Below are 26,005 nucleotides of genomic sequence, written 5' to 3'. Positions count from 1 at the left end.
AACACCTCCATTCAGTCCACAAATGTGACCCTCAGTTGCCAGTCGCCTGTCAGTTTAATGCTCCACTCTACTCCTGTTCTGACATTTCTGCCCTCAACATCCAACACTGCTTCAGTGAAGGTGATCTTTCATTCGGACTCGACACCAGGTTCATCAATTTCAGATCATAATCATTGCCTTCATTTTGCATATCAGTAGCTGCTGAGAAAGTAAGACACGTTGTCGAAGATTTTTGTCTTGCATTCATAAGAACAGATGCGGGAATGCCAAATTTTAAAGAGAGCTGCAATTTATATTGCATGAGAAAAGTGTCTTGATTGGTTGGCAAGCCTACTCTGATTAATTGATGTGTTGCCATGGAGGATGCTCCAGGGAGCTATTGTCTCCAAGTTTTTGTTTAATTCAGAAAATATGCAATGCCTAGATATGGTCCATTGGCCCACAGAACACAAGTGCCTGCCTGCGAATATATAATTTCCAGCAAGTGTAAGTGAATCACATTGCAAGCCCGACTGATGATCTTAAATAGGTTGCTAGTTAATTCCTACATGCTCTGGATTGTGGGATACATCTAACATTGGACATGGGGTGAATTCTCTGCCGGTGGGATTCCTGATGCCAGTGACGGTGTGCTGGCGAGGAACATGTGCCTGGGGAGATGGAGAATTCACCCCATTAGAACATAGAACATACAGTGCAGAAGGAGGCCCATTGACCCACTTAAGCCCTCACTTCCACCCTATCCCCTTAACTCCAATAACCCCTCCTAACCTTTTTTTGGTCACTAAGGGCAATCTATCATGGCCAATCCACCTAACCTGCATGTCTTTGGACTGTGGGAGGAAACCGGAGCACCCGGAGGAAACTCATGCAGACACGGGGAGAACGTGCAGACTCTGCACAGACAGTGACCCAGCGGGGAATCGAACCTGGGACCCTGGCGCTGTGAAGCCACAGTGCTATCCACTTGTGCTACCGTGCTGCCCGTTTGTTTTGATGCTGCCCCATTATGTTTTGAGTTTTGACTGCATGGGCTGGTTGAGGAAGATCAGTATTTTGCCTATTGCGAACAGCAGAATGGATCATAAGGGAGCAGAATGTCCCCAAAAATAGCAATTGCAGCAGTTTGAATAATAATTTTAAAAACTTGGCTTGTCGTAAGTAATTACAGATGTATTTTTTTTATGTTCTCAGCATTGGAAAGGAAAGAAATGCAAAGGTAAAAATCATGAATCTTGATCAAGTGTTCCCTTATTCAACTTGGTTCTAAGAGGAGATTTCCTTCTTTTATATTTCAGGGTGTTGGTGATAGTATTTTACTGCAGAAACCATTGATTTATTGCCATTTTGCTCTTGGAGTTGGTGATCCCCATTACATGCCTGTAAAAGATTGGACGATCCTGAAGAAAATATTGACTAACACACTTGACAATTATAACGAGCTCAATGCTGTGATGAATCTAGTTTTATTTGAAGATGCAATGGAACATGTGTACGTATAAATAAAGGGTTAATTATATAATTTATTTATTTTTCATTCATTCCTTGCTTCTAATAAAAAGACGCAGGGAGTCAGCACCATCATATTCCACAGAAAACGCACTTGGAAGCCTACATTCTTGACCAATAACTGCTAATTTTACCCTTAACAGCTCTCACTTACCCCTGAAATTTCAGTCCCGAGTTGGGAGCACCACAAATCTGACTTTGGGAAAAGTGCACCAGATATTCTCATTTTCGCTTTGGAGTGGGGGGGGGGGGGGGGGGGGGGGGGGGGGGTGGCTATTAAAAGAAACTGGGCCACTGCCCTGGAAACAGGGTGGAGGCATCCACAGAGGCTCCTATGTGCTGAATAAATGGCTAGCCTTGGTGATCCAGAACTTGTAAGAGAAAGAATAAAATAGAAAAACAGCACCCTGACCCTCATACTGAACACCCCTTACCCTCAGCCCAACCACTCCCTATCTACCATCCATGCCAACAGATGTTATCTCAGCCCCAACCCCCCCACCCCAATCTCCCTTGCATGGCCTTTCATGCCCTCCAAGTAAATTCGAAGAGTAATATTGCCATCATTATTTAAAAAAAACACTTTCATTGATAAAAACACATACACTGCACTTAAATGTCTCCAATTAATTAATCCATTTCAAAACAAACATTTCATTGAAGTACTTAATCCCTCACGAGAACAAGTATTTGTATTCATAGTCCACGTCAAAAATGTTTTAAGCACATGGAGCTGCCAATCAAACTGTGAACTGACAGGCAATCCATTGTGATAATGATAGGTTGTGAAATCAGTCATGGAGTGAAATCCTATAATTAAACCCGCAGACTTATGTTTATGAGTAAAATAGAAATAGAAAGAAACATTTTCTTAAAACTGCAACTTTATTTAAATTCAGAGGTCAGGAGATTTAAATGTCTTAACAACTTGACAATTCCAATGCGTTTTTTCATCTTTTATACCCATTTATGATTACTTTTAACAACTCCAAAGGGCACTTGACCGCTCCCAAAGGGCACTTCACCTCTCTCAAAAGGGCACCTGGACCTTTCCAAGAGGGTCCCTTATTTCTCCAGCAGAGTACCCTACCTCTCCAAAACTCTGATAAGCTGATATGTTCTGAAAATTGCAAAGTCCGCAAGTCATGTTTTGGACATCCCACCAATAAAACTTGGATCTCTTTGAAGGCAGCTGCACTTTAACATGTGCAGCTGCCTCCCTGACCATGGATGTGCAAACTACAATCTGTCCCCATTTATCTGCTGGTGAAAATAGATGGTTCTGGATTCAGGGGCAGGGCTTCCAGAATCAAATTTGCTTCCGCTGCCAAATTGGCAAAACCATAAACCTTTTCACTCTCCGGGAAAATTCACCCCTTGGTTATAATTGATTTTAGCACTTACATGTAGCTGTGATATCTAACATTCCATACGGCATGAAACCTTGGAATTTTAAAAATAATTTCCTTTTTGGGACTGTCTACCTAATTGCTTGCTGCACCTGCATGCTAAACGTCTATGTTCCTTGTATGAGCGAGTACACCCTTCTGGACATTATCATTTACAAGTTTCACACTAAAAAAAAATATTTTCTATGCTGACTACAAAATGATTAACCTCACACTTCCCCATATTACAGTCTATCTACCACCCTGTTGCGCACTCACCTAACTTGTCGATATTTCTTTGCATCCTCTTTCTGTCCTCTTCTCGGCTTACATTCCCACTTAGCTTTGTATCAGCAGCAAGCTTGGGTACGTCACTCTTTACATCTTTATTCAAGTCAGTAGTATAGATTCATAGAATCCCTACAGTGGAGAAGGAGGCCATTCGGCTCATCGAGTTTACACCGGCCCACTGAAAGAGCACTCTACCTAGGTCCCCACCTTATCCCAGTAATCCCACCTTCACTTATTGACACTAAGGAGCAATTTAGCCAAACCATCTAACCTGCACATCTTTGGACTGCGGGTGGAAACCGGAGCACTCAGACGAAACCCATGCATCCACAGGAGAATGTCCAACTCCACAGTCACCTGAGGCCGGAATTGAACTCAGGTACTTGACACTGCCACCTTGTAAATTGTGAATAACCGAGGCCCCAGCACTGATCCTTGAGACAATCCACTAGCTGCAGCCTGTTAGTTTGAAAATGGCCATTTATCTCTACTCTTTGCTTCCTGTCTGGTAACCAATCCTTTATCCGTGTTAATGTATCACCTCCATTTCCATGAGCCCCTGTCTTCCGTACTAATATTTTGTGTGGCATTTTATTGAATGCCTTTTGGAAATCCAAGTATACTACATCTACTGGTTCCCCTTTATTTTATTCTTCTATTGACATCCTCAAAAACAGTTAAATAGATTTGTCATGCCTGGTTTCCCTCAGAAAATCATAGTAAAATCTGAAACCAAAGGAGAAAATGCTGGAAAATCTCAGCAGGTCTGGCAGCATCTGTAGGGAGAGAAAAGAGCGAACGTTTCGAGTTTGAGAAAGGGTCATCGGGACTCAAAACGTTAGCTCTTTTCTCTCTACAAATGCTGCCAGACCTGCTGAGATTTTTCAGCATTTTCTCTTCTGGATTCAGATTCCAGCACCGCAGTAATTTGCTTTTATATAGTAAAATCAGACGTGGTTTGATTGTAAAGTCTTCCTTAATAATAAATTCCCCCAGCATTTCCTGATGATTGATGTCAGACTTAACTGGCATGTAGTTCCCTGTTTTCTCTCTCGCTCTTTCTTGAACTTGTTTTTATTCATGATGTGGAGATGCCGGCGTTGGACTGGGGTGAGCACAGTAAGAAGTCTTACTGTGAAGAAGGAGCCGTGCTCCGAAAGCTCGTGTTTGAAACAAACCTGTTGGACTTTAACCTGGTGTTGTAAGACTTCTTACTTGTTTTTATTCATTCAGGGCATTTGGGTGTCACTAGCTGGGCCAGCATTTATTGCCCATCCCTAAATGCTCTTGAACAGAATGGTTCACCAGGCCATTTCAGAGACCATTTAAGGGTCAATCACATTGCTGTGGGTCTGGAGTCACATGTAGGCCAGACCAGGTAATGGTGGCAGATTTCCTTCCTTACAAACCAGAGGGTTTTTTACAAACATCAACAATGGTTTCATGGGCATCATTAGACTTTATTGCTTTGGTCAGTTGTCTGAACAGCTGGTTTGTGATGCAGAGCGATGCCAACAGCTTGGGTTCATTCCTTGCACCTGGCTGGAGTTATTTATGAAGACTCCGCCTTCTCAACCTTGCCCCTAGCCTGAGGTGTGGCGACTTTTATTTGAATTCAAATTGCATTATGCTGGATTTCTGAATTACTAGCCCAGCGGTAATACCACTACACCGCCACCTTGAATAGTGGTGATGCGTGTGCTAACTTCCAATCTTGTGGGACCACTTTAGAATCTTCAGGACCTTGGAAAATTATAAGCAGTGCATCCACCATAGCTCTTTTCAGGTTGCCTTCAAGGCTCGGGATGTATTAGGGTGTCTCCTCTTTGTGGCTGCCGCCATTAGTGTTCCCACTTGCATTCGTGTTGCACAACCTTGATTCTGGTTAGGTGTAGAGGAAATCTGGGTCAGGCCAGAACTTGTTTCTGGTATATTCCACCCAAATTATTCCTGGACAACAGCGGACAATAATATTATCCTCAGAATGCCTGCTTAGTTCTGTAATCAGTTAAAGTACATCTTGTGCAATTTTACTTGCTGGCATTAGAAGATACTTATCACACACAATTTTAAAGGTAATGTTTTATTTGTTGCAGGTGTCGGATAAATCGAATATTAGAGAGCAGCCGAGGATATGCTCTACTGGTAGGGGTTGGTGGCAGTGGGAAGCAGAGTTTATCCCGATTGGCTGCTTACATTAGTTCTCTAGAAATATTCAAAATCACACTGAAAAAAGGCTATGGGATGTCAGATTTGAAGGTAAGTGTGTTCCATTTGTAATCCTGCGTTTCTCCTTGCTATGTGCTGACATTCTGATTGGTGCCTAAGTTGCTCTTCCAATGTAGCTGTATAGCTTTTCCGAACCCAAAAACTGGCACAGATGGGAAAGATACTAAGAATGGCAAAGAGGGACAGAACAGCTAGTAAGAGCTACTAAAAGAGTTGGCAAAGAAACTTGCAAGGGGCATCAAAGCCATAGCCAAACAATTTTACAATTATTATTAGGAAAGAGAGGGTGATCAATAGTAATGTGGCCCCTTGAAACTTGGTCATGGTGGCATTGCCAATAAAATAAGGAAGTAGCAGACATGGTGACTTGTTACTTTGGGCAAGATTTTAACTCGCTCAAAGCCGACTCATAGAAACAGAAAATAGGAGCAGGTGGAGGCCATTTGGCCCTTTGAGCCTGCACTACCATTCATTGTGATTGTGGCTGATCATCTCAACTCAATAACCCAATCCTGCTTTCCCCCCCATATCCTTTGATCCCCTTCTCCTAAGTGCTAACATGGGAGTGTTTGGTGTGGCGCAGTTGGGAAGGGAGAGATGGTGGCGGACATCCGAGGGCGGGCCTGGAGTGGTGCGTGGCACTCGCCAAGGTCTGGTTCAAAAAGGGGTATGGCTGAACGGGAGGGGAGCAGGGAGCACCCATACTAGGCTGGTCATATGCAACGTGCGAGGGCTGAATAGGCCAGTTAAAAGGTCACGTGTGCTCACTCATTTGAGGAATTTGAAGGCGGACGTTGTATTTTTGCAGGAGGTGCACCTGAAGATGGGGGATCAGACGAGGCTGAGGCAAAGATGGGTGGGGCAGGTGTTCTACTTGGGGATGGATATGAGGACGAGGGGGGTGGCAGTGTTGGTTAATAAGAGAGTGGCGTTTAAGGTGGTGAGCATTGTGGCCGTCCCGGATTTTAGGTATGTGATTCTCAGTGGGGAGTTGGAGGGGATGCCGGTGGTCCTGGTAAATATTTATGCTCCGAATTGGGAAGACATGGACTTCATGAGGCAGGTATTGGGGAAGATTTCAGACCTGGACATGCATCGGCTGATCTTGGGGGAGGAGGGGAGGGGGGGGGGGGGATTTCAATACGGTCCTGGAACCGGGTTTGGATCTTTTGAGTCCTAGGTTGCCGAGGGTTTCGGTGGTGGCTCGGAAGTTGAGGAGGTTCATGGAGCTCATTGTGGGGGGGGGGGGGTTAGCGGCCCCTGGAAGTTTGGGAGGCCAAGGGCGAAGGAGTTTTCATACTTCTCCCATGTGCACCGGGTGTACTCCCGGATTAATTTGTTTGTGATGGACAAGGCACTGCTGGCAGAGGTGGCCAACTTGGAGTATTCGCTACTTGTGGGGCGGAATTCTCCGCTCCCAGGAAAAATCGTGAAGGTTGTCGTGAACTCGGCCGCGTTTCACGTCGGCCTCGGAGGCCGCTCCTCTCACCACATTCATCCCCACCCGGGGGGCTAGGAGCAGCGCTCCGTTATTCTCGGCTGCCGGGCCTTGACGCTTGCGTCAAGGCGGCGCGCCGAGAATGACGCGACGGCGGCACCTATGTGACGTCAGCCGCGCATGCACAGGCTGGCCAGCTCCAACCTGCGATTGCGCGGTTGACGTCACATAGGCTGACGGTTCAAACCCGCGCATGCGCGGTGGCAGTCTTCCCCTCTGCTGCACCACAAGACGTGGCGGCTTGATTTTGCGGGGCGGCGGATGGGAAAGAGTGCGTCGCTTTGAGACGCCGGCCCGACGATCGGTGGGCACCGATCGCGGGCGAGTCCCCTCCCGAGCACGGCCGTGGTGCTCACTCCCCTCTCCGCCCCCCACAAGCTTCAAACGGGCCTTTGCCGCCCCTGTTCACAATGGCAGCGACCAGGTGTGGTTGCTGCCGTCGTGAAACGGTCGCGAACGGCAGGCCGCTCGGCCCATCCAGGTCGGAGAATCGACGGTCTCCGTGAAAAACGGCGAGCGGCGATTCTTCCGAGCGGGGGAGGGGGGGGGGAAAGAGAGGCGCTAGGGGGGCGTGAAATGAGTCGCCCGGCCCTCCCGCGATTCTCCCACCCGGCATGGGGAGCGGAGAATCGTGCCCGTGGTCTCTGATCACACACCGCATTGGGTGAATTAGCAGGTGGTTCAGGGGGAAGCCCAATGGCCGCAGTGGAAGCTGGATGTGGGGTTGTTGGCGGATGAGGAGATGTGAGGGCGGTCATTCAGGGCTATGTGGAGTTAACGACACGAGGGAGGTCACAACTACTAGGCTGTGGGAGGCACTCAAAGCGGTGGTCAGGGGGAGAATTTATTTTGATTCTAGCGCACAGGGAGAGAGTGGATTGGGAGAAGAGAGCTGGAGGATGAGATTCTGAGGATGGACTGAAGATACTCCATGCACGCGGAGGAGGGGTTGTTAAGGGAGCAATAGAGGCTCCAGATTGAATATGGATTAGTGTTCTCGGGAAAAGCAGTAGGGCAGTTGCGGAGGGCCAGAGGGGCAGTGTGTGAGTAAGGGGAGAAGGCGAGTAAGCAGGCAGTTGAGGAAGCAGGCAGCTGCGAGGGATATCAGTAGGGTGAGGGACGGGAAGGGTAAGGTGGTGACGGACCCAGAGGGGGTCAATGAGACATAGCACTGGTTAGTGGTTAGCACTGCTGCCTCATGGCGCCAAGGTCCCAGGTTCAATCCCGGCTCTGGAGTGGAGTTTCCACATTCTCCCTGTGTTTGCGTGGGTTTCGCCCCCACAACCCAAAGATGTGTAGGCTAGATGGATTGGCCAGGCTAAATTGCCCCTTAATTGGAAAAATGAATTGGGTACTCTGAAATTATTTTTTAAATGAGGCATTTGAGGTCTTTTATCAGAGGCTATAAAGGTTAGAACTACAGGTACTTGGGTATCCAGATGGCACGGAGCTGGGCCCAGCTGCATAGACTGAACTTGGCTAAATTGGTGGAGGGAATGGAGACAAGTTTTAAGAGGTGGGATGTGTTGCCGCCAAAGCTGACTGGGCAGGTGCAGAAAGTGAAAATGACGGTGCTGCCCAGGTTACTGTTTGTGTTCCAGAACCTCCGTTTCTTTGTCCCTAAAACTTTTTAGGAAGGTCAATTGAACAATTAGGGGGTTTGTGTGGGCGGGGAAGGCCCTGCTGATAAGGCGGGTATTTTTGGAACGGGGGTGTTGCCGAATTTGATAAATTATCATTGGGCAACGAATATTGCGATGGTAAGGAAATGGGCTGTGGCGGAGAGTTCGGTCTGGGGGCGGATGGAGGCGGCTACATATAGGGAAACGCTTTTGAGGGCTCTGTTGTTGGCACCTCTGTTGTTCTCGCCGGCCAGGTACCCCGTTAGCCCAGTGGTGGTGTCAGCGTTAAAGGTGCGGGGGCAGTACAGGCAACATTTTGGGCTGGAGAGCATGTTGCTGTGGGTGCTGATTTGCGACAACCATAGGTTTGTGGCGGTGGGGCTGGATGTGAGGTTTTGTGGCGAGTGGCAGGTGGGAATTGAGTATTTTGAGGACATGTTTATCGGGGCAAATTCACGGGGTTGGGACCTGCAGGTGCAGGATTTTGTTATTGCCTCCCTGATAGCCCAGAGACAGATTTTGTTAAGTTGGAGGGACTCAGAGCCGCTGATGGTAAGGGGGTTAAAATGGGGAAGGCGGGATGTGGTGGGGTGTTGGGGATCTGTCGTTGTTTGTTGGGTTACTGTCTTCTTCTGATATTCTGTGTATATATGTAAAAAGCTTTGAAGAAAAATATATTTTTAAAATCCTTTAAACTTTGTTTATTTATTTCCTGATAGTGCTGGTAGCCTTCTATGAGCCTGAGCTATTATTTTTGCCCAGTTAATGCTCCTCCATAAACTTGGACATGAGAAATTTTCCAACGTCCAGATCACTTGGTTGCTCAGAAGGCAGGAAAACCTAGAAATCAGGCAGCTGAAGCTGTACCACCCACTATTCCACCCAACACTTCCCCCCTACCCCAATCCAATCCTTCAACTTTACCAGATCTCTTTCACATCTTTGTTCCCAACTTTCCCCCGAGTCTCCCAGACAGATCAAGGGCCTCATTACAATGTGTCCAAAACTAGCATCTGAAATGTTTAATTGGTTGCCACAGGATAAACTTTCTCACTCCGCAGCAATGGCAGATACTCACACATGTCGGATGAACATTGCATCATAAAATAAGCTAATTGCTGTGTGCAAGGTTTGCAGATGGGAAGAGGGCTTGGAAAATGTATCAGTACAGATGATTATTTTCAGTTCTGTCCCTAACCTTGTACCTGTCATACTTTAGAGAACTAACCTGCAGTTATAATTCTGTATGGACAGACTCACCAGGACAGGTTTAGCACAACCATGTTACATTGCAGTGAGTGAAGAACATAAAACCTTTTAGAAACAAGAAAAGACTTGAACCAATCAAAGTGTTCTTTTTTCAATACATTCTATAAAACTCCCTGATCATTGAACTTGCTATTTGAAATCCTCTCCATAAAGAGTTATTTGTGTGAATCATTTTGGTTGTCTCCCTTCAGGAGCTTGAAGACTTCACTGTTATCCTTGGAAGTTCTTCTCCAAAGCAATCTAGCCCAGCTCCTTAAAGTTTCTTCATCACATAAATTGTTGATAACAGTGTTCTTGTCTTTCTACCCTCTAAACAATAGTAATATTACCCTCTGATCATGGAACATTTTAGCATATGGTACACCAGAGGTGTTTGACAGTTAACATAGTCTCATATTATTTTGATTTGTAATCTGTCCATTTGTTAATACAACCTATTGACTATGCCGTTTCTACTGAAGCTAAGTATTATGCTGGTGATTTTGCCGATTCCCCCACTATAATACCAAAGTCTATTTTGTAAGTAGCATTCTGATCCACAGCTCTTTTCTCATACCTTGGTCTCATGCTAGACATTTATATTAATGTAAAATTTTACGTTCCAACCATTGGCCTACTTACTAAATAAAATCAAAATGCTTATGATTCTGTATATGCTTGTTATATGCTTGGCCATCTATTTTAATCTGTCCCACTCATTCAAGCCAATTATATATATATAGAATTACATAGGTTTCGAGGGTGACTGCTTGCCCCATTCATAACCTTCTCCAAGCCTGAAAAATCCTCCGTTATAGTAACACACTTCATTATTTTTGAGGCAATATTCTATTGAAAGCATATTTGATCTATTTCTTGACTTTTCACAACTCTCATGAATCACCATTAATTGACCCAAGCTAGGATCGACCTCGGGTCACAACGCTGGGGACCCGGGTTCGATTCCCGGCCTGAGTCACTGTCTGTACGGAAACTGCATGCTCTCACCGTGTCTGCATGGGTTTCCTCCGGGTACTCCGTTTCCTCCCACAAGTCCTGAAAGACGTGCCTGTTTGGTGAATTGGACATTCTAAATTCTCCATCAGTGTACCCAAACAGGCGCCGGAACGTGGCGACTAGGGGCTTTTCACAGTAACTTCATTGCAGTGTTAATGTCAGCCTACTTGTGACAATAAAGATTATTAATATCAATAATATGGAACCTTCTCAAACGTTTCTTGAAAATCTAAGTGTATAGTGTCAAGAATAGTTTCCCCCACCACCAATCATGTCATTTAATGTCTTCAAAAATATCTCGCAGGTGATTTCAGCCTGATCTTCATTTCCTAATTTTGACATTCCAAACTTTGTTTTTCCAGGAGTTAACTGATAGATCTCTGAAGATTATTTGAAGTATTTTCCTGCAAGTAGTGTTAAGCTCACTAGTCCAAATGCCTGTGGCAATTAAATAATTTAATAATATGAATGTAATGTCGACTGAACCTCATGTTATGACTGTTCCACCTACCCTATTGCACTTATTTCCATTAGACTATGATACCCTTCTATTCTATCTTATAAGAAGTGTTGCAGTTTAATGTGTCCTCAACTATTCAGGAACATTGGGTGACACAGTGGTTAGCACTGCTGCCTCACGGCGCCGAGGTCCCAGGTTTGATCCCAGCCTTGGGTCACTGTCCGTGTGGAGTTTGCACATTCTCCCTGTGGTTGGGTGGGTTTGGTCCCCACAACCCAAAGATGTACAGGGTAGGTGGATTGGCCACGCTAAATTTCTTCAGCCAGAGGGTGGTGAATCTGTGAAACTCTGCCGCAGAAGACCGTGGAGGCCAAATCACTGAGTGTCTTTAAGACAGAGATAGATAGGTTCTTGATTAATAAGGGGATCAGGGGTTATAAGAACATAAGAACATAAGAACTAGGAGCAGGAGTAGGCCATCTGGCCCCTCGAGCCTGCTCCGCCATTCAATGAGATCATGGCTGATCTTTTGTGGACTCAGCTCCACTTTCCGGCCCGAACACCATAACCCTTAATCCCTTTATTCTTCAAAAAACTATCTATCTTTACCTTAAAAACATGTAATGAAGGAGCCTCAACTGCTTCACTGGGCAAGGAATTCCATAGATTCACAACCCTTTGGGTGAAGAAGTTCCTCCTAAACTCAGTTCTAAATCTACTTCCCCTTATTTTGAGGCTATGCCCCCTAGTTCTGCTGTCACCCGCCAGTGGAAACAACCTGCCCGTATCTATCCTATCTATTCCCTTCATAATTTTAAATGTTTCTATAAGATCCCCCCTCATCCTTCTAAATTCCAACGAGTACAGTCCCAGACTACTCAACCTCTCCTCATAATCCAACCCCTTCAGCTCTGGGATTAACCTAGTGAATCTCCTCTGCACACCCTCCAGCGCCAGTACGTCCTTTCTCAAGTAAGGAGACCAAAACTGAACACAATACTCCAGGTGTGGCCGCACTAACACCTTATACAATTGCAACATAACCTCCCTAGTCTTAAACTCCATCCCTCTAGCAATGAAGGACAAAATTCCATTTGCCTTCTTAATCACCTGTTGCACTTGTAAACCAACCTTCTGTGACTCATGCACTAGCACACCCAAGTCTCTCTGAACAGCGGCATGCTTTAATATTTTATCGTTTAAATAATAATCCCGTTTGCTGTTATTCCTACCAAAATGGATAACCTCACATTTGTCAACATTGTATTCCATCTGCCAGACCTGAGCCCATTCACTTAACCTATCCAAATCCCTCTGCAGACTTCCAGTATCCTCTGCACTTTTCGCTTTACCACTCATCTTAGTGTCATCTGCAAACTTGGACACATTGCCCTTGGTCCCCAACTCCAAATCATCAATGTAAATTGTGAACAATTGTGGGCCCAACACGGATCCCTGAGGGACACCACTAGCTACTGATTGCCAACCAGAGAAACACCCATTTATCCCAACTCTTTGCTTTCTATTAATTAACCAATCCTCTATCCATGCTACTACTTTACCTTTAATGCCATGCATCTTTATCTTATGCAGCAACCTTTTGTGTGGCACCTTGTCAAAGGCTTTCTGGAAATCCAGATATACCACATCCATCGGCTCCCCGTTATCTACTGCACTGGTAATGTCCTCAAAAAATTCCACTAAATTAGTTAGGCACGACCTGCCTTTTACGAACCCATGCTGCGTCTGCCCAATGGGACAATTTCTATCCAGATGCCTCGCAATTTCTTCCTTGATGATAGATTCCAGCATCTTCCCTATTACCGAAGTTAAACTCACTGGCCTATAATTTCCTGCTTTCTGCCTACCTCCTTTTTAAACAGTGGCGTCACGTTTGCTAATTTCCAATCCACCGGGACCACCCCAGAGTCTAGTGAATTTCGGTAAATTATCACTAGTGCATCTGCAATTTCCCTAGCCATCTCTTTTAGCACTCTGGGATGCATTCCATCAGGGCCAGGAGACTTGTCTACCTTTAGCCCCATTAGCTTGCCCATCACTCCCTCCTTAGTGATAACAATCGTCTCAAGGTCCTCACCTGTCATAGCCTCATTTCTATCAGTCACTGGCATGTTATTTGTGTCTTCCACTGTGAAGACCGACCCAAAAAACCTGTTCAGTTCCTCAGCCATTTCCTCATTTCCCATTATTAAAACTCCTTTCTCATCCTCTAAAGGACCAATATTTACCTTAGCCACTCTTTTTTGTCTTATATATTTGTAAAAACTTTTACTGTCTGTTTTTATATTCTGAGAAAGTTTACTCTCATACTCTATCTTACTCTTCTTTATAGCTTTTTTAGTAGCTTTCTGTTGCCCCCTAAAGATTTCCCAGTCCTCTAATCTCCCAGCAATCTTTGCCACTTTATATGCTTTTTCCTTCAATTTGATACTCTCCCTTATTTCCTTAGATATCCACGGTCGATTTTCCCTCTTTCTTCCGTCCTTCCTTTTTGTTGGTATAAACCTTTGCTGAGCACTGTGAAAAATCGCTTGGAAGGTTCTCCACTGTTCCTCAACTGTTCCACCATAAAGTCTTAGCTCCCAGTCTACCTTAGCTAGTTCTTCTCTCATCCCCTTGTAATCTCCTTTGTTTAAATACAAAACACTAGTATTTGATTTTACTTTCTTCTTATGGGAAGAAGGCAGGAGAATGGGGATGAGAAAAATATCAGCCATGATTGAATGGTGGAGCAGACTCGATGGGCCGAGTTGCCTAATTCTGCTTCTATATTTTATGGCCTTATATTCTAAATTGGCCCTTAATTGGAAAAAATGAATTGGGTATTCTAAATGTATTTTTTAAAAAACTATTCAGGAATATTGCAGATTCCTTCAACACAAACTTGCATTCTGAAACTTATTTCATATGCTCCCATTGTTAGGATAAAATACACAGCTTTCACCGTCTCTTTTATTGTGTCTCTGGGATTACTGGGTTACGGGGATAGCTTGGAGGTGTGGGCTTAAATGGGGTGCTCTTTCCAAGGGCTGGTGCCGACTCGATGGGCTAAATGGCCTCCTTCTGCACTGAAAATTCTATGATTCCTTATTCCCATTATTTCCCCTGCCCCCCCCCCCCCCCCCCCCCCCCCCCCCCCCCCCCCCCTTCCCCGCATACATGCAAACACACCATTCACTGTCCCTGATGGAATTGATGACTCCGGGAGTGTGTATACTTGCCATCTGTTTATATGACGAGCAATTTAAATTTGATTTTCTATTCAGTTGAATCTATGGACATCCAGAATTTGTGCATACCTGGAATGTAAATCTAACATTTAAGTACATGAAGAGAGGGTCGTCACAGAATTCATGAATTTATTTTTAGGTATTTTATCCCTTTTTTACATACTGATCTGCAGCTCAGAGAAGAGCCAGGTGGTCATAGGTCTCTGCCAGAGCACTTCTGTGACCAGCTGTTGAGGGCAATGAAGGTCAACCTAATGCGCATCCCTTGCACAGTTACCCTTTTCCCTATTGGTTAGACATGCGCTGTGTTTCAAAACTTGCTGACTTTCAATTCTCGTTATCATAGTCTTCTGTGCTGCTCTCTTATGGATTGTGGCATTGGGTCCCTCCTTTTTAGTAACATTGTAATGTTTCACCTTCTGCTCCATTTAGGTTGATCTTGCTAATTTGTACATCAAGACTGGAGCCAAAAACCTGCCAACAGTCTTTCTCCTGACAGATGCACATGTTCCAGATGAACGTTTCCTGGTCCTGATCAATGATTTGCTGGCATCAGGTAAAGAAACTAATATTGCGGCACCGGTTCCATTTCCAAATACAATCGGTGTTTGCGAAGTGTAGCCAGGCCTCTGACGGTGCATTGAGAATTTTGAGACAGCTACACCTTCACACAGGATTTCCCTCTGATAAAGCCAGCCAAGATTGTCAGTCTACAATATGGTGAACTGTGTCAATTTCAAACTGCTAAATAAATGACTCTGTGAAAATGCCAATGAAGGGTCAATGGTTGGTAACTGAAATAAAACACTCTTTGTCCTACCTCTATCCTCACTGAATTGAAAGTCAAACTTATCACACATTGCTGAAAAAAAGAGATGCTACCTCAGCTTTTCATCTCATCAGGATAGCCCGCAATAAATTGTAATGGGGAACAACTATTAATACTGCATGTGGTAAATGAATTTCAATGCTGGTGTGATGCCAGGAGTATAGGCTGCATGTCCCAATGATTGGCAGATCATAACACACAGCACATCCCTTCGGCAGTTTGTAAAATGCAGAGCACTGACTGTACCCAACCAGTCCGTGCTAGTAAAACTCAAACGTAGGCTGTAATTATGCGCCTGCGTTCAGCGTATGTGCAAATGGCGATGTGGACAGAAAATATTGTGACACTTGGAAAACGAAAATCTTGCTGGTGAGGTTTTGTTTTTCCATTCTTACTGCCCCCCACCAGGGATGTTACGAGGTTCTTAACCTTAAATATAATGAGCGGGCTTCCCTGCCACAATACCTCCCCCCCCCCCCCCCCCCCCCCCAAAATTTAGAATTCCACAAGATTTACAACTGCTTTTTGAAAATGGGAACTAGGTGAAGGAGACCAGCTGGAGGAGCATGGTTAATAATAATCCAAGATGGTGGGGGGGAGCATGTACATGCCCAGGTAGTACCTTGACACTGCACCCCAGCATTGAACGCTGGCACAGCCACCCACCAAGGGACAGTCAGGGGTGCCCCTCTAGACCGTTCTATTTGGGGGGGGGGGGATTTCCCCGTGTCCATGGGGTGGGAGAGAAGTTCCTCTGCTTTCAAGGAAGCACTTGAGAGCGGAGAGGCAGACTCATAAAACAATTGCGCCCAAGAAAACATCTACTCCCCTGAGTTAATAGATCCCTACAGAGCTATAAAAATAAACAATCTGATTCACCCCTTTGAAACTGCTTCGACCTATCAATCAGAAAGCTTTCAGCAGACAATGGGGCATGAAACTGAATGTAAACAAAGCAGTTCAAAGCTCCCAGCCTTCTATGCATACACACTTCTATACTTTCGAGGGCAGTGAAATTAACTGCAAAGGCAGTTCAAATATTTCCATCACTTTAAAGGGATTGCTTTTATCTTCATCTCATAAAGCATTAAATTTGGCATACCGGCAGATATTATAAAGGCTTCCGCCCCCATCCATGGGAATTTCCTTTGAAGCCACCCTGCTCCACTGCAATACCTGCGGGTGGGTGTGTGCTCCTGGCAGGACCAGTGAATCCCATTGCCAGTGAATGGCAGGAAAATTCCACCTGTTTGAATGGTATAGGTGTACAGATGAGAACACTTTTACTTTATTATAAGAAATTCTAATTTTTACATACTGACTAATTGTTAAAAGTGTTTAAAGGCTGCAGAAATGGAGAGAAGCCAAAAGAACACCATCCCAGGAACGAACCCCAACCTGAGCCCCTCCAGTCCAGCGCATGCCCCCCTGACCCCACCACCCATGAAGGACATCCCTCAGCATCTCGAAGGCAATTGTTGGGAGGGTACTTACTACCTAGGACTGCAAACTGTCAGGTCCATGTTCCGCAATGCTTGCACCAAATTATGGCTGTGTGACTACTGGCTTGGGGCGGAGGGGAGCATCACGGGCGGGAGCTGAATCGGGCTTTCAGCCCGCTAATCACATTCAAGTGAATGCTTTTTTAAAATATATTTTATCCAAGCTTATGTAAAAGGATACAAAACAGAAACAATTCAGGGAGCAAACTCCCCAACTCACATCTATACAGCTTTTACAAATGTTTCCCTTTTTCGGGTCATATGTACCCTGTGTACCAATTTGAGCTGTATGAGGCTCATTCTTGTGCACGAGGAGCTCACATTTACCTTTCATAGTGCCTCACTCCATACTCCCCAGTTTATCTCCCCTCCCACTACTCCTTAATCTTGACCATTTGCTCACCTCCCTGCTATCCCAGCCACCCATATATATCCACAATAGTGCCATGCCCTTCCACATCCGGAAGCAGCAATCATTCCAATAAGGTATTCCTCGGCAACCCGGGGAACTCTTTCCAAACCTTCCACGCAAAGCCCCTTACCTGGAGGTACCGAAACTCACTTCCTCTTGGGATCTCTACCCTCTCATTAGTTCCTCTATACTGGCAAACCCTTAACCAGACCCACTTCTCCCCACTTCCTATACATACCATCTATCTCCCCCTGCCGCCCCTGCTCAAAACCGTGGTTTTCGCACAATGGCACCAGCACTGACATCCCTTCTCTCCTGAAATGCCTCCTCAGCTGGTTCCAGATTGTGGATTGCACCACCGGGCTCTCCGCGTATTTCCTTTGTGCTATTGGCAATGCTACCGTCACCATAACCCTCAAGCTGGAGACCCTACATGATTCTTTCTCCATCCTAACCCATTCTGCTCCCTCTCCTTCCCATCACCGCCGCACCTTCTCCACATTCGCTGCCAGTAATAGTGTAGCCGGTTCGGCAACGCCAACCTTCCCTTCTGCCTCTTTCTCTGTAACAGGATCCCCTTAACCCTTGGCACCTTCCCTGCCCATCCAAAGTCTGAGATAATCACATTCAGTTTTTGAAAGAAGGCCTTCGGTATAAAGATTGGGAGTGTCTGGAATATGAACAAGAACCTCGGAAGAATGTTCATCTTCACCACTTGGACCCTCCCTGACAGACTCAAGTGCTGCATATCCCACCTCTTCAGATCCTCCTTAACCTCCTCCACCAGTTTTGTTAGGTTCCATTTATGTTGCATAGCCCATTCCCTCGTCACCTGAATCTCCAGAAATCGAAACCTGTCTCCAGTCACCTTGAATGGCAACCCCCCTAGATTGGCTCGCCAACCCAACTTGTTCACTGGGAACACTTCACTTTTCCCAACATTTAGCTTATATCCCGAAAACGTCCCAAACTTCCCCAATATGCCCATGATCCTTTCCATGCTCTCCAGCAGGTCCGAAACATACAATAGTAGGTCGTCAGCGCATAGCGATACCCGGTGCTCCCTTCATCCCCTCGTAATCCCTCGCCACTCTGTCGACCCCTTAAGAGCCATTGCCAGAGGCTCTATCGCTTGCGCAAACACAGCGATGACTGCGGGTACCCCAGTCCTGTTCCCTGTGCAATTCAAAGTTTCATGAGCCCATATCATTGGTCACCCCTCCACCCCTACGGCCACCCCTCTTGGCCTTCTCCCCAACCTCACTTCCATTCACCAGCATTACCTGCCAGCGTGGCAACTTCTGCCCAAAGGCTCCTCCTACTAACCCCCCCCCCCACCCACCCTTACCTCTTTGTTCTGTGAAGAAGGTTCCCCACTGACCTCGCATTCCTCCACCCAAACAAAGACTCATCTCAAACCACAGTTCACCTTCCTCAAACATAAACAAAAAGGAAAAACAGCCACAGGCAGCAGAACGGCGGAGGGGCGGATTGGGGGGTGGGGGGGGGGGGGGGGGGCGTGGGGGGAAAGGGGACGGCCGTCTCCTTACAAACTTTTCACCCCAGCTAACCTTTGTCAACCCAACGGAATAAAGAAGAAAAGGACTCCACATCGGAGGAAAAGAAAAAAAAAACCTCCCCCCAACCTCTACTCTACCCGTATTCTCCTTTATTCCAGAGTGCCAGCACTTCCGTCTCCCAACATTGTTCAGTTCTCTCCCAGTTTGTTCTCCTTGATAAAGTCATTGGCCACTTCTGGGGTCTCAAAATAATATTCACGGCCTTCATAAGTCACCCATAGTTTCGCTGGATTGAGCACCCCAAACCTGATCTGCCATTGATATAACACTGCCTTGGCCCTGTTGAACCCGACACGCCGTTTTACCAGTTCAGCTCCAATGTCCTGGTAAATTTGGACCTTATTCCCCTCCCATTCGCAGTTCAGTTTTTCCCTTGCCCACTGCAAGATCTTCTCTTTCTGACAAATATGTGGAGTCTCACGATTGCCGCCTGCGGCGGCTCCCGAGCTCTTTATTTCTGCCTCTGACCACCTCAGGGACCTTGTCCAGCATGCCCTCCGCCACCAGCCCCACCAGCATCCTCGAAAGGTACCTCATGGCACTCGTATCTTCCACTCTTTCAGGCAGGCCAACTATTCGCAGATTCTGCCTCCTCAACCTGTTCTCCTGCTCCTACATCTTTGCTCTCAATGTCTTGCAAAGGTCTCCTAAGAACCCACCTCTGCCTCCAGTGCCAGCATTATATCGCTGTATTCAGAGATCACCCTCTCAATCTTTCAGATCTGCGACCCTTGAGCCTCCAGACATTTTTCCACCCTCGCCATTGAGCCCTTCAGGGATGTCACAGTCCCTTCGATGGCCTTTGATCGATCCTCCTGCATCTCCTTTCTCTCCTGGCGGAACTCTTCCTTGATGAAGGCCATCAACCTTCCCACCTGGGACTCTCTAACTTGCCCTGACCCTTCCCCCTCCGCCATCTTTCCACTGGCTGCTGCGCCACAAGTCTTTTCCAATTCCGTGGCCAGATCTTTTACCTTCTGCCGGGTTTGGTAACCAGCAGACATGCCTCTCCCGGGTCCGACCTTCAGTTACACTTTTCCGTCAAAGTTGCTCCATATTTTGGGTAAAAGGAGCTCTTTTCTATGCCTTCAGGCAGGAGCTGCCCTGTGTGCGACCGCTCACACCGAGGCTGGAAGTCTCCAAATGAATGCTTATTAGTGCTTTGCATGTTCCTGCTAGCGTGGGGCGGGAATCCCGTAATGGCCAGAGGGGTGGGCCCGGAAACTCGATTTTGGGCCAATGCGTTATTCTGTGGCTGATGGCGAATCCCGCTTCTAGTGGATGGACCCGGAGAACCTCGGCCATAGTTCTGTAAACATTCTAATTGAGCAATATTTGGCCTAATTTAGGTATTTCCCCCTCACACTTCTGTGAATCATCTGCCATGATGTTTCAAACAGAGGGAGATTTTCCTCCACCCATTTTCAGTGGGCAGGAATGGTGGGGAATTGTGGGGAGTCCTACAATGGCTTTTACACAGCAGGAATTCTCCAGTCGATTGTCCCTGCCTCCAACCAGTGACTTAATGGGGTTCCTGCCATGCAATGACAGGAATCACATTGGAATACATTGTAATATAATAAGCAGGCTTCCCCGCTGTAATACTCCCCAACGTAGGAAAGTTCATCTCTTCCCAGTGGCGTGGTTTACAACAGGTTTTTAAAAACGGAACTGTCGAGAACAGGAAGTAAAGCCCCAGGGGAGAGAGGGTCATGCCTGGGAAGTACCCCACCACTGCCCTAGCACTGCACCTGGCACTTGCCATTGGGAGGTGCCGGGGGCTCTGTGTCAGTGGGGGCTTTCTTTGATTCTATTATTATCTTTTAGACATCAGGGCACCATTTCAGTCAAGAGCCAAGGTTGCTGGAGGGCGGGCTCTGAATGTGCCCATCCCGCCAGCATGATGTCATGGGATCTGCCTTCTTGATTCTTTTGGCTATTTTGACTGTGTCAAAACATTTGGCAGAAATGTTTTTCCCACCTGAGTTGACACTTGGTCAAAAATTATAAAATTCTGCCCCTCGTCCAAAAATGAGAAAATTCCATCCTATAGAAATGCTGTGTGTGCTTTAGGGAGAGACGGACAACAAACAACACAAATGTAGATTAACAGTTTACGATGTGTGGTTAACAGACAGCTCGAGAGGGAGACAAATATGGACTTTATTGCTGTGCTTTCTGCTGGCTCTTGATTTTCTATCCACTTCAGTCAATTGGTGGAAAATCATGTGCTCACAGGAATAGATGTAAAAACCTTAGTCTGTAATTCTGTGCACTCTGACTTCATGCTATGGAATTTTGTACTGACTCTCACTTGGCAACACAATTAAGTGAAACTGGTTTCCTCCCTTGTAATGCACCACATTGTACTGCTCTCCTCGCAGTCTGCATCCAGTTGCAAATCAGAGAGGTGAATTGGCAAAATTATTAACAGATTATACTTAATGATACTATGCCATATGCCATCACTAATCATTGCCAAATGATTGCTATGATCATGCTGCATCAAGTATACTGTAGTTGGCAGAAGTACAAATAAATGGCTTTAGCTGTAAAGTAGAATGGATTTGCATGAACAAGCAGGAATGTTGTCGTTTTGACTGATCTCATTATGAGTCAAAATGCAGTGAAACGATTTCTTGTGTTCTGAGTTGGGGTGGCTGCAATTCAAGAGACTAAGAGGGCATTTTCAAAATGTCATTTTGGAAGCACTTGAGAATGAAACAAAATGCAAATTGCTCTTTTCACTGTAAGGCCATCTTCCAGAATTTTTAAAAAGAAAAGAAAGATATAATGATGATAATGTGCTTAAATTAATATTTAAAGAATATAATCAAGTTTTCTTTTGAAAATATTGAGGCCGGGATTCCCTGGCCTCCCAGCCGCGTGTTTCTCGGTGGCAGGAGGCTGCGTGCTGTTTGCTGGTGGTGAGATTCTCTATTCCCACCGCTGTCCACGGGAATTCCCACTGAAGCCATCCTACACCGCCGGGAAACCCGCAGGGTATGGGGGGGCTGCGCCGGCGGGACCAGAGAATCCCGTCACCAATGAACAGCCAGAGAATTCCGGCCTTAGATTTCATCTCTGCCCGAAATATCAGCGGAAAGGTGATTGTCACCTTTTTGGTCAGATTGTCAGAATCAAGATCCTGATTTGTTTTAAACAGGTGAAATTCCAGATCTGTTCAGTGATGAAGAAGTTGACAACATCATTGGTGGTATACGTAATGAGGTCCGCGGCCTAGGGTTATTGGACAACAGGGAAAATTGCTGGAAGTTCTTCCTGAACAGAGCCCGACAGCAGCTCAAGGTATTTGTGCTCCACATGATAAAACAAAAAGCACAGCAAGTTTTCTTTTCCCTTTTTAAAGAAACTGCAGAGAATTTTTTTAACTATCAACTTAATACGCTCATTCCTAATCAAGTAATTTTTGGAATTTTAGATTAATTTTTAGTTCACTTTCAATTGGAAAATAGATTTTTAATCCAGTTGCCTAGTTCTGTCTTCCTGCAGGTCAGCTGGAGTCCCGGCTCAACAGCGAGTCGATCACAACCTGTGTCTCATGGAAAGTAAAAGCATGATTGTAATAACCTTACTACCAAACCCGAGAAATCATTGACTTCCAGTTCTTATTGTGAAAGTATCTAATTTGATGCTTGTTAAAACATGGCATCAGCTGGATACTCCATTTCACGACGCTTCAAAGAACATCGGAGGGTCAACATTGGAGGGTTAACTCCCCCCCACCCCCCCACAATGCAAGACCTGCCCCCCCCCCCGCCCCCCCATAAGAGAGACTCCCATCAGAAACCCCCCCTATTTTGAGATCCCTCACCAAAAAACTCCATTACAGAGACCCCCCCCAGCAGAGACACCCTATAAGAGAGACCTCTGCCTGGAAGACCCCATGAGAGAGACCCCTGCCTGGAAGCTTCCCATAAGAGAAACATCTGTCTGGAAGCCCCTGACTGTAAACTAGAGAGCAGTTCAGACAGAAGCCGTGAAAACATCACTGCTTTAAAACTCACTTGTGCAATACACCTTGGGCTCAGAAGAAGCAACACCTGTCAATTCCTGGAGAAGAGAAAACCAGTCAGCTGGGTTTAAACCCCCTCAGATCTTTGATCTGAAAGTCTTTCATTCATATCTTTTTGATTCACTAGGCTTTGATTGACATCTTCCACACACACAGCTACCTACATTGTTTCATTCATTGCCCTTCACACTAGAGTACCCAGCTGTAAAACTAACCTCAATGTTTATAAACATCTAGCTATGATTGATAGTCTTCTACCACATTAAAGACAGTTAAGTGCTTTCTGCAGAAAAAAAAGGATGCGAGAGCACTTAACTGGGGCTACCAGGCAGGGTTTTCTGACTTGTGGGGGTCTCTCTTACCGGGGTCTCTGTAATGGGGGAGGGTGTCTGGTAGGAGACTCTCTCATTGGGGTCTCTTAGTGGGTTGGGTCACCCTTGTACTATGGCGGGAGGTACTAAATTACATTGCGGGGTGGCGGATGGCCGGGCCGCCAGATCTCGCTATTAGGATGCCCGCTCAAAATGGCGCCCAATAGCAGGATTCATTAGAGAATCCCTTGCAATCCCCACTCTGCAGAAATTTGCGTGGCTAAGGATTGTGAATCACTTCCGGATTTGCTTTCACGCTGGGAGTGCAAATCAAGTACAATTCAGCTCCAGCAGGAGAACATAATCTCCCAAACAGAAAATTCCAGCCAAAGTGGCAGATTCTGACTGAAAACCAGAGAAACAGTCAGTTTTCCATCGAGATCTTCCCACACTATACCATTTATTTGAAGGCGGATGCATGTTTTACACCATCATTCTGGGGCAGGGCCTAACGACACCGGCAGACCAGGCTCCACCAAGGTGAGGGTGCCCAATCTCAAATTGAAGTTAAAGACCCTCTCCCGACGGTCATTGGGACCACCCGCCCAATCAGTGATCGCTGCCATCAACCGCAACCCAGGTCCCTGCAAGGATCGGCAGCATCAAACCTCTCCCGCAAGGATCTCTGGCATCGGGGCTTTCCATGGCTCTCCCTTCAGGCCCTGACCCCTTCAGCTCCCACTCCCTTTCTGCCCCACCTGCTCTGCTGTTCCATGTTTCTGACCACCCAAGAGGTACCACTGGCTTCCAAGCCAGTGAATCCAGTGAATTTTAAAATAAATTTAGAATACCCAATCTTTTTGTGGAAACCGGTAGTGATTCGTGGTGGCATTCCATCACGCTGGTGGGTGGGAACATCTGGCGTTCCCGGCAGATTCCGGATAAAGTCGATTTTGAGGGGGTGAACCTAATTACGTCGCTGGCAGTGAGTGAGAGAGATCTCATTATGAGATCTCCCTGTCGCAAATCCCGCTATGGCCCTCTCATGAGAGTTTCCGGCATAATGGGATTTGTGCCGGGGCAGGAAGGGGCTGGAAAATCACCCCCAAGGTTATGCATGTAGGTGTGATAAACCTGCTAAGACAACATTTTGTACCACGTTTCGGCATGATTTAGTTCCTCACAGAGTGCCTGAGTTCAGCATTGCCTTCAGCAGCGATGCCTAAAGAATCCAGTAACCTCACTGCATAGAGGACAGATTAGAGTCTGAATCAAGCTTCACACATCTCATCATGGCCAGTCCATGAGTGTTTGTAAGTCCTGGGAAGAGTTTATCAAATAAAGAATGGTATGATTCTTTGAACTAATGTGAGGAGATATTATTAAGAATGGAATTTAAAAGATGGAAAAATAAACTGCTGAAATTTCTTTCTTGCATAAAACACTTTGTGTTAGTTACATGCATGTGGTTTGAAAACGTTCTCTGTTTTTTAAAAATAAATTTAGAATACCCAATTAATTTTTTCCAATTAAGGGGCAATTTAGCATGGCCAATCCACCTACTCTGCACATCTTTGGGCTGTGGTGGCGAAACCCACGCAAACACGGGGAGAATGTGCAAAGTCCACACAGACAGTGACCCAGAGCCGGGATCGAACCTGGGACCTCGGCGCTGTGAGGCAACAGGGCTAACCCACTGCGCCACCGTGCTGCCCGATCGTTCTCTGTTTTTGTTGGGAGCCAGATACCTTTAATATATTGACAAAGGTACTGGCTAACCTGGGGAACTGGCAAAATCTCTCTTGCAGTGTAGCCGTGTCTTAAATCCAGTGGGGGTGTCGAGGAAGGATCACAGGGAAGGCCAGGACCTGGAAACATGGAGGGTAGTTTAACTCCCCACAGCCAGGTGGGTTTGGGTTGGTTAGCAAGTTAGAATATTAAGAATTTGAAACAGGTACAAAACTCACCTCAAACCTAGCATTTTCATAGAGCTCAGATGAGGAGTGGGTGACCAATGTGCTCCCAGGAAACTGATCAGTCATTGGGACCTTTTGAGTCTGCTCACCTCCAATTTGACAGGATCTCAATGTTTAACTACAGCCAAGCTGGCTTCCCTGTTGACAAGTGAAAGTAAGCTTTCAAAGTTCATTTGTAGTGGGCTGTTTTGTCAGAGAGTTCTCCACCATTATCCAATGACGCTTCGTCACTTTTTCGGGCCCTGGGGAGTTTTCACCTGTTTAGTCCACACTTAGGGCGCGATTCTCCTGAAAAAGTTAGAAGTGTGGTAGCGAGTGGAAATTGCGAGTTTCCCGGCGCTCTGCCCAGCAAGGTTGGCAACACAATTCAACATCAATTGGTCCACTTATCGAGACCTCACGGGCTTCTCGCCGCAAATGATGACTCGCCAGCTGATTCGCTGGATCTGTGCTCGCCAGCCCCCCACTGACGAGGTTGAGCATCACTTAAGCTGCACCTGCAGAGCCAACCCCAGCCAGCTCGCAACAATGTCGCCGAGGAGACCGGCCCCAAGATTCGGAGATGCTGACCTGGGGAGGCTCCAAGACACAGTGGAAACTAGGAGAGATGTCCTGTCCCCCCCGAGGGTCCCGGAGATTCAGCCATAGGGCAGCCAGTGCTGCCTGGAAGGAGGTGGCGACAGCTCTGCATTGCCAAGGTGCTGCAGAGCATGGCCCAATCACTGAGGAGCATCGTCAAGGGCGTCGACACAATGGTGCAGACCATTGGGAATCGCCAGGTCTGGCAGAGCCAGATGATTCAGGGACAACCGCGGCTCGAACCAGATGCCTCCCCATCCCAAGGTG

General features: G+C 46.3%; 1 protein-coding gene across 2 annotated transcripts in view; it reads left to right on the top strand.

Moving 5' to 3' along the window:
• The window catches only part of LOC119966149 (dynein heavy chain 11, axonemal-like), a 622,669-nt gene that overhangs the window by 370,534 nt on the left and 226,130 nt on the right, over positions 1-26,005 (top strand). For both annotated transcript variants that reach the window (XM_038797431.1, XM_038797432.1), the window contains 4 exons: positions 1,299-1,492; positions 5,285-5,447; positions 14,946-15,069; positions 22,003-22,145. In XM_038797431.1, the coding sequence (XP_038653359.1) occupies positions 1,299-1,492; positions 5,285-5,447; positions 14,946-15,069; positions 22,003-22,145 (624 nt within the window). The remainder of the gene's footprint in view (positions 1-1,298; positions 1,493-5,284; positions 5,448-14,945; positions 15,070-22,002; positions 22,146-26,005) is intronic.

Source organism: Scyliorhinus canicula, chromosome 5, assembly GCF_902713615.1.
Source record: "Scyliorhinus canicula chromosome 5, sScyCan1.1, whole genome shotgun sequence".
Lineage (NCBI taxonomy): Eukaryota > Metazoa > Chordata > Chondrichthyes > Carcharhiniformes > Scyliorhinidae > Scyliorhinus > Scyliorhinus canicula.
The sequence above is the reverse complement of the archived record's forward strand: the minus strand, read 5'-3'. Positions and strand labels throughout refer to the sequence as shown.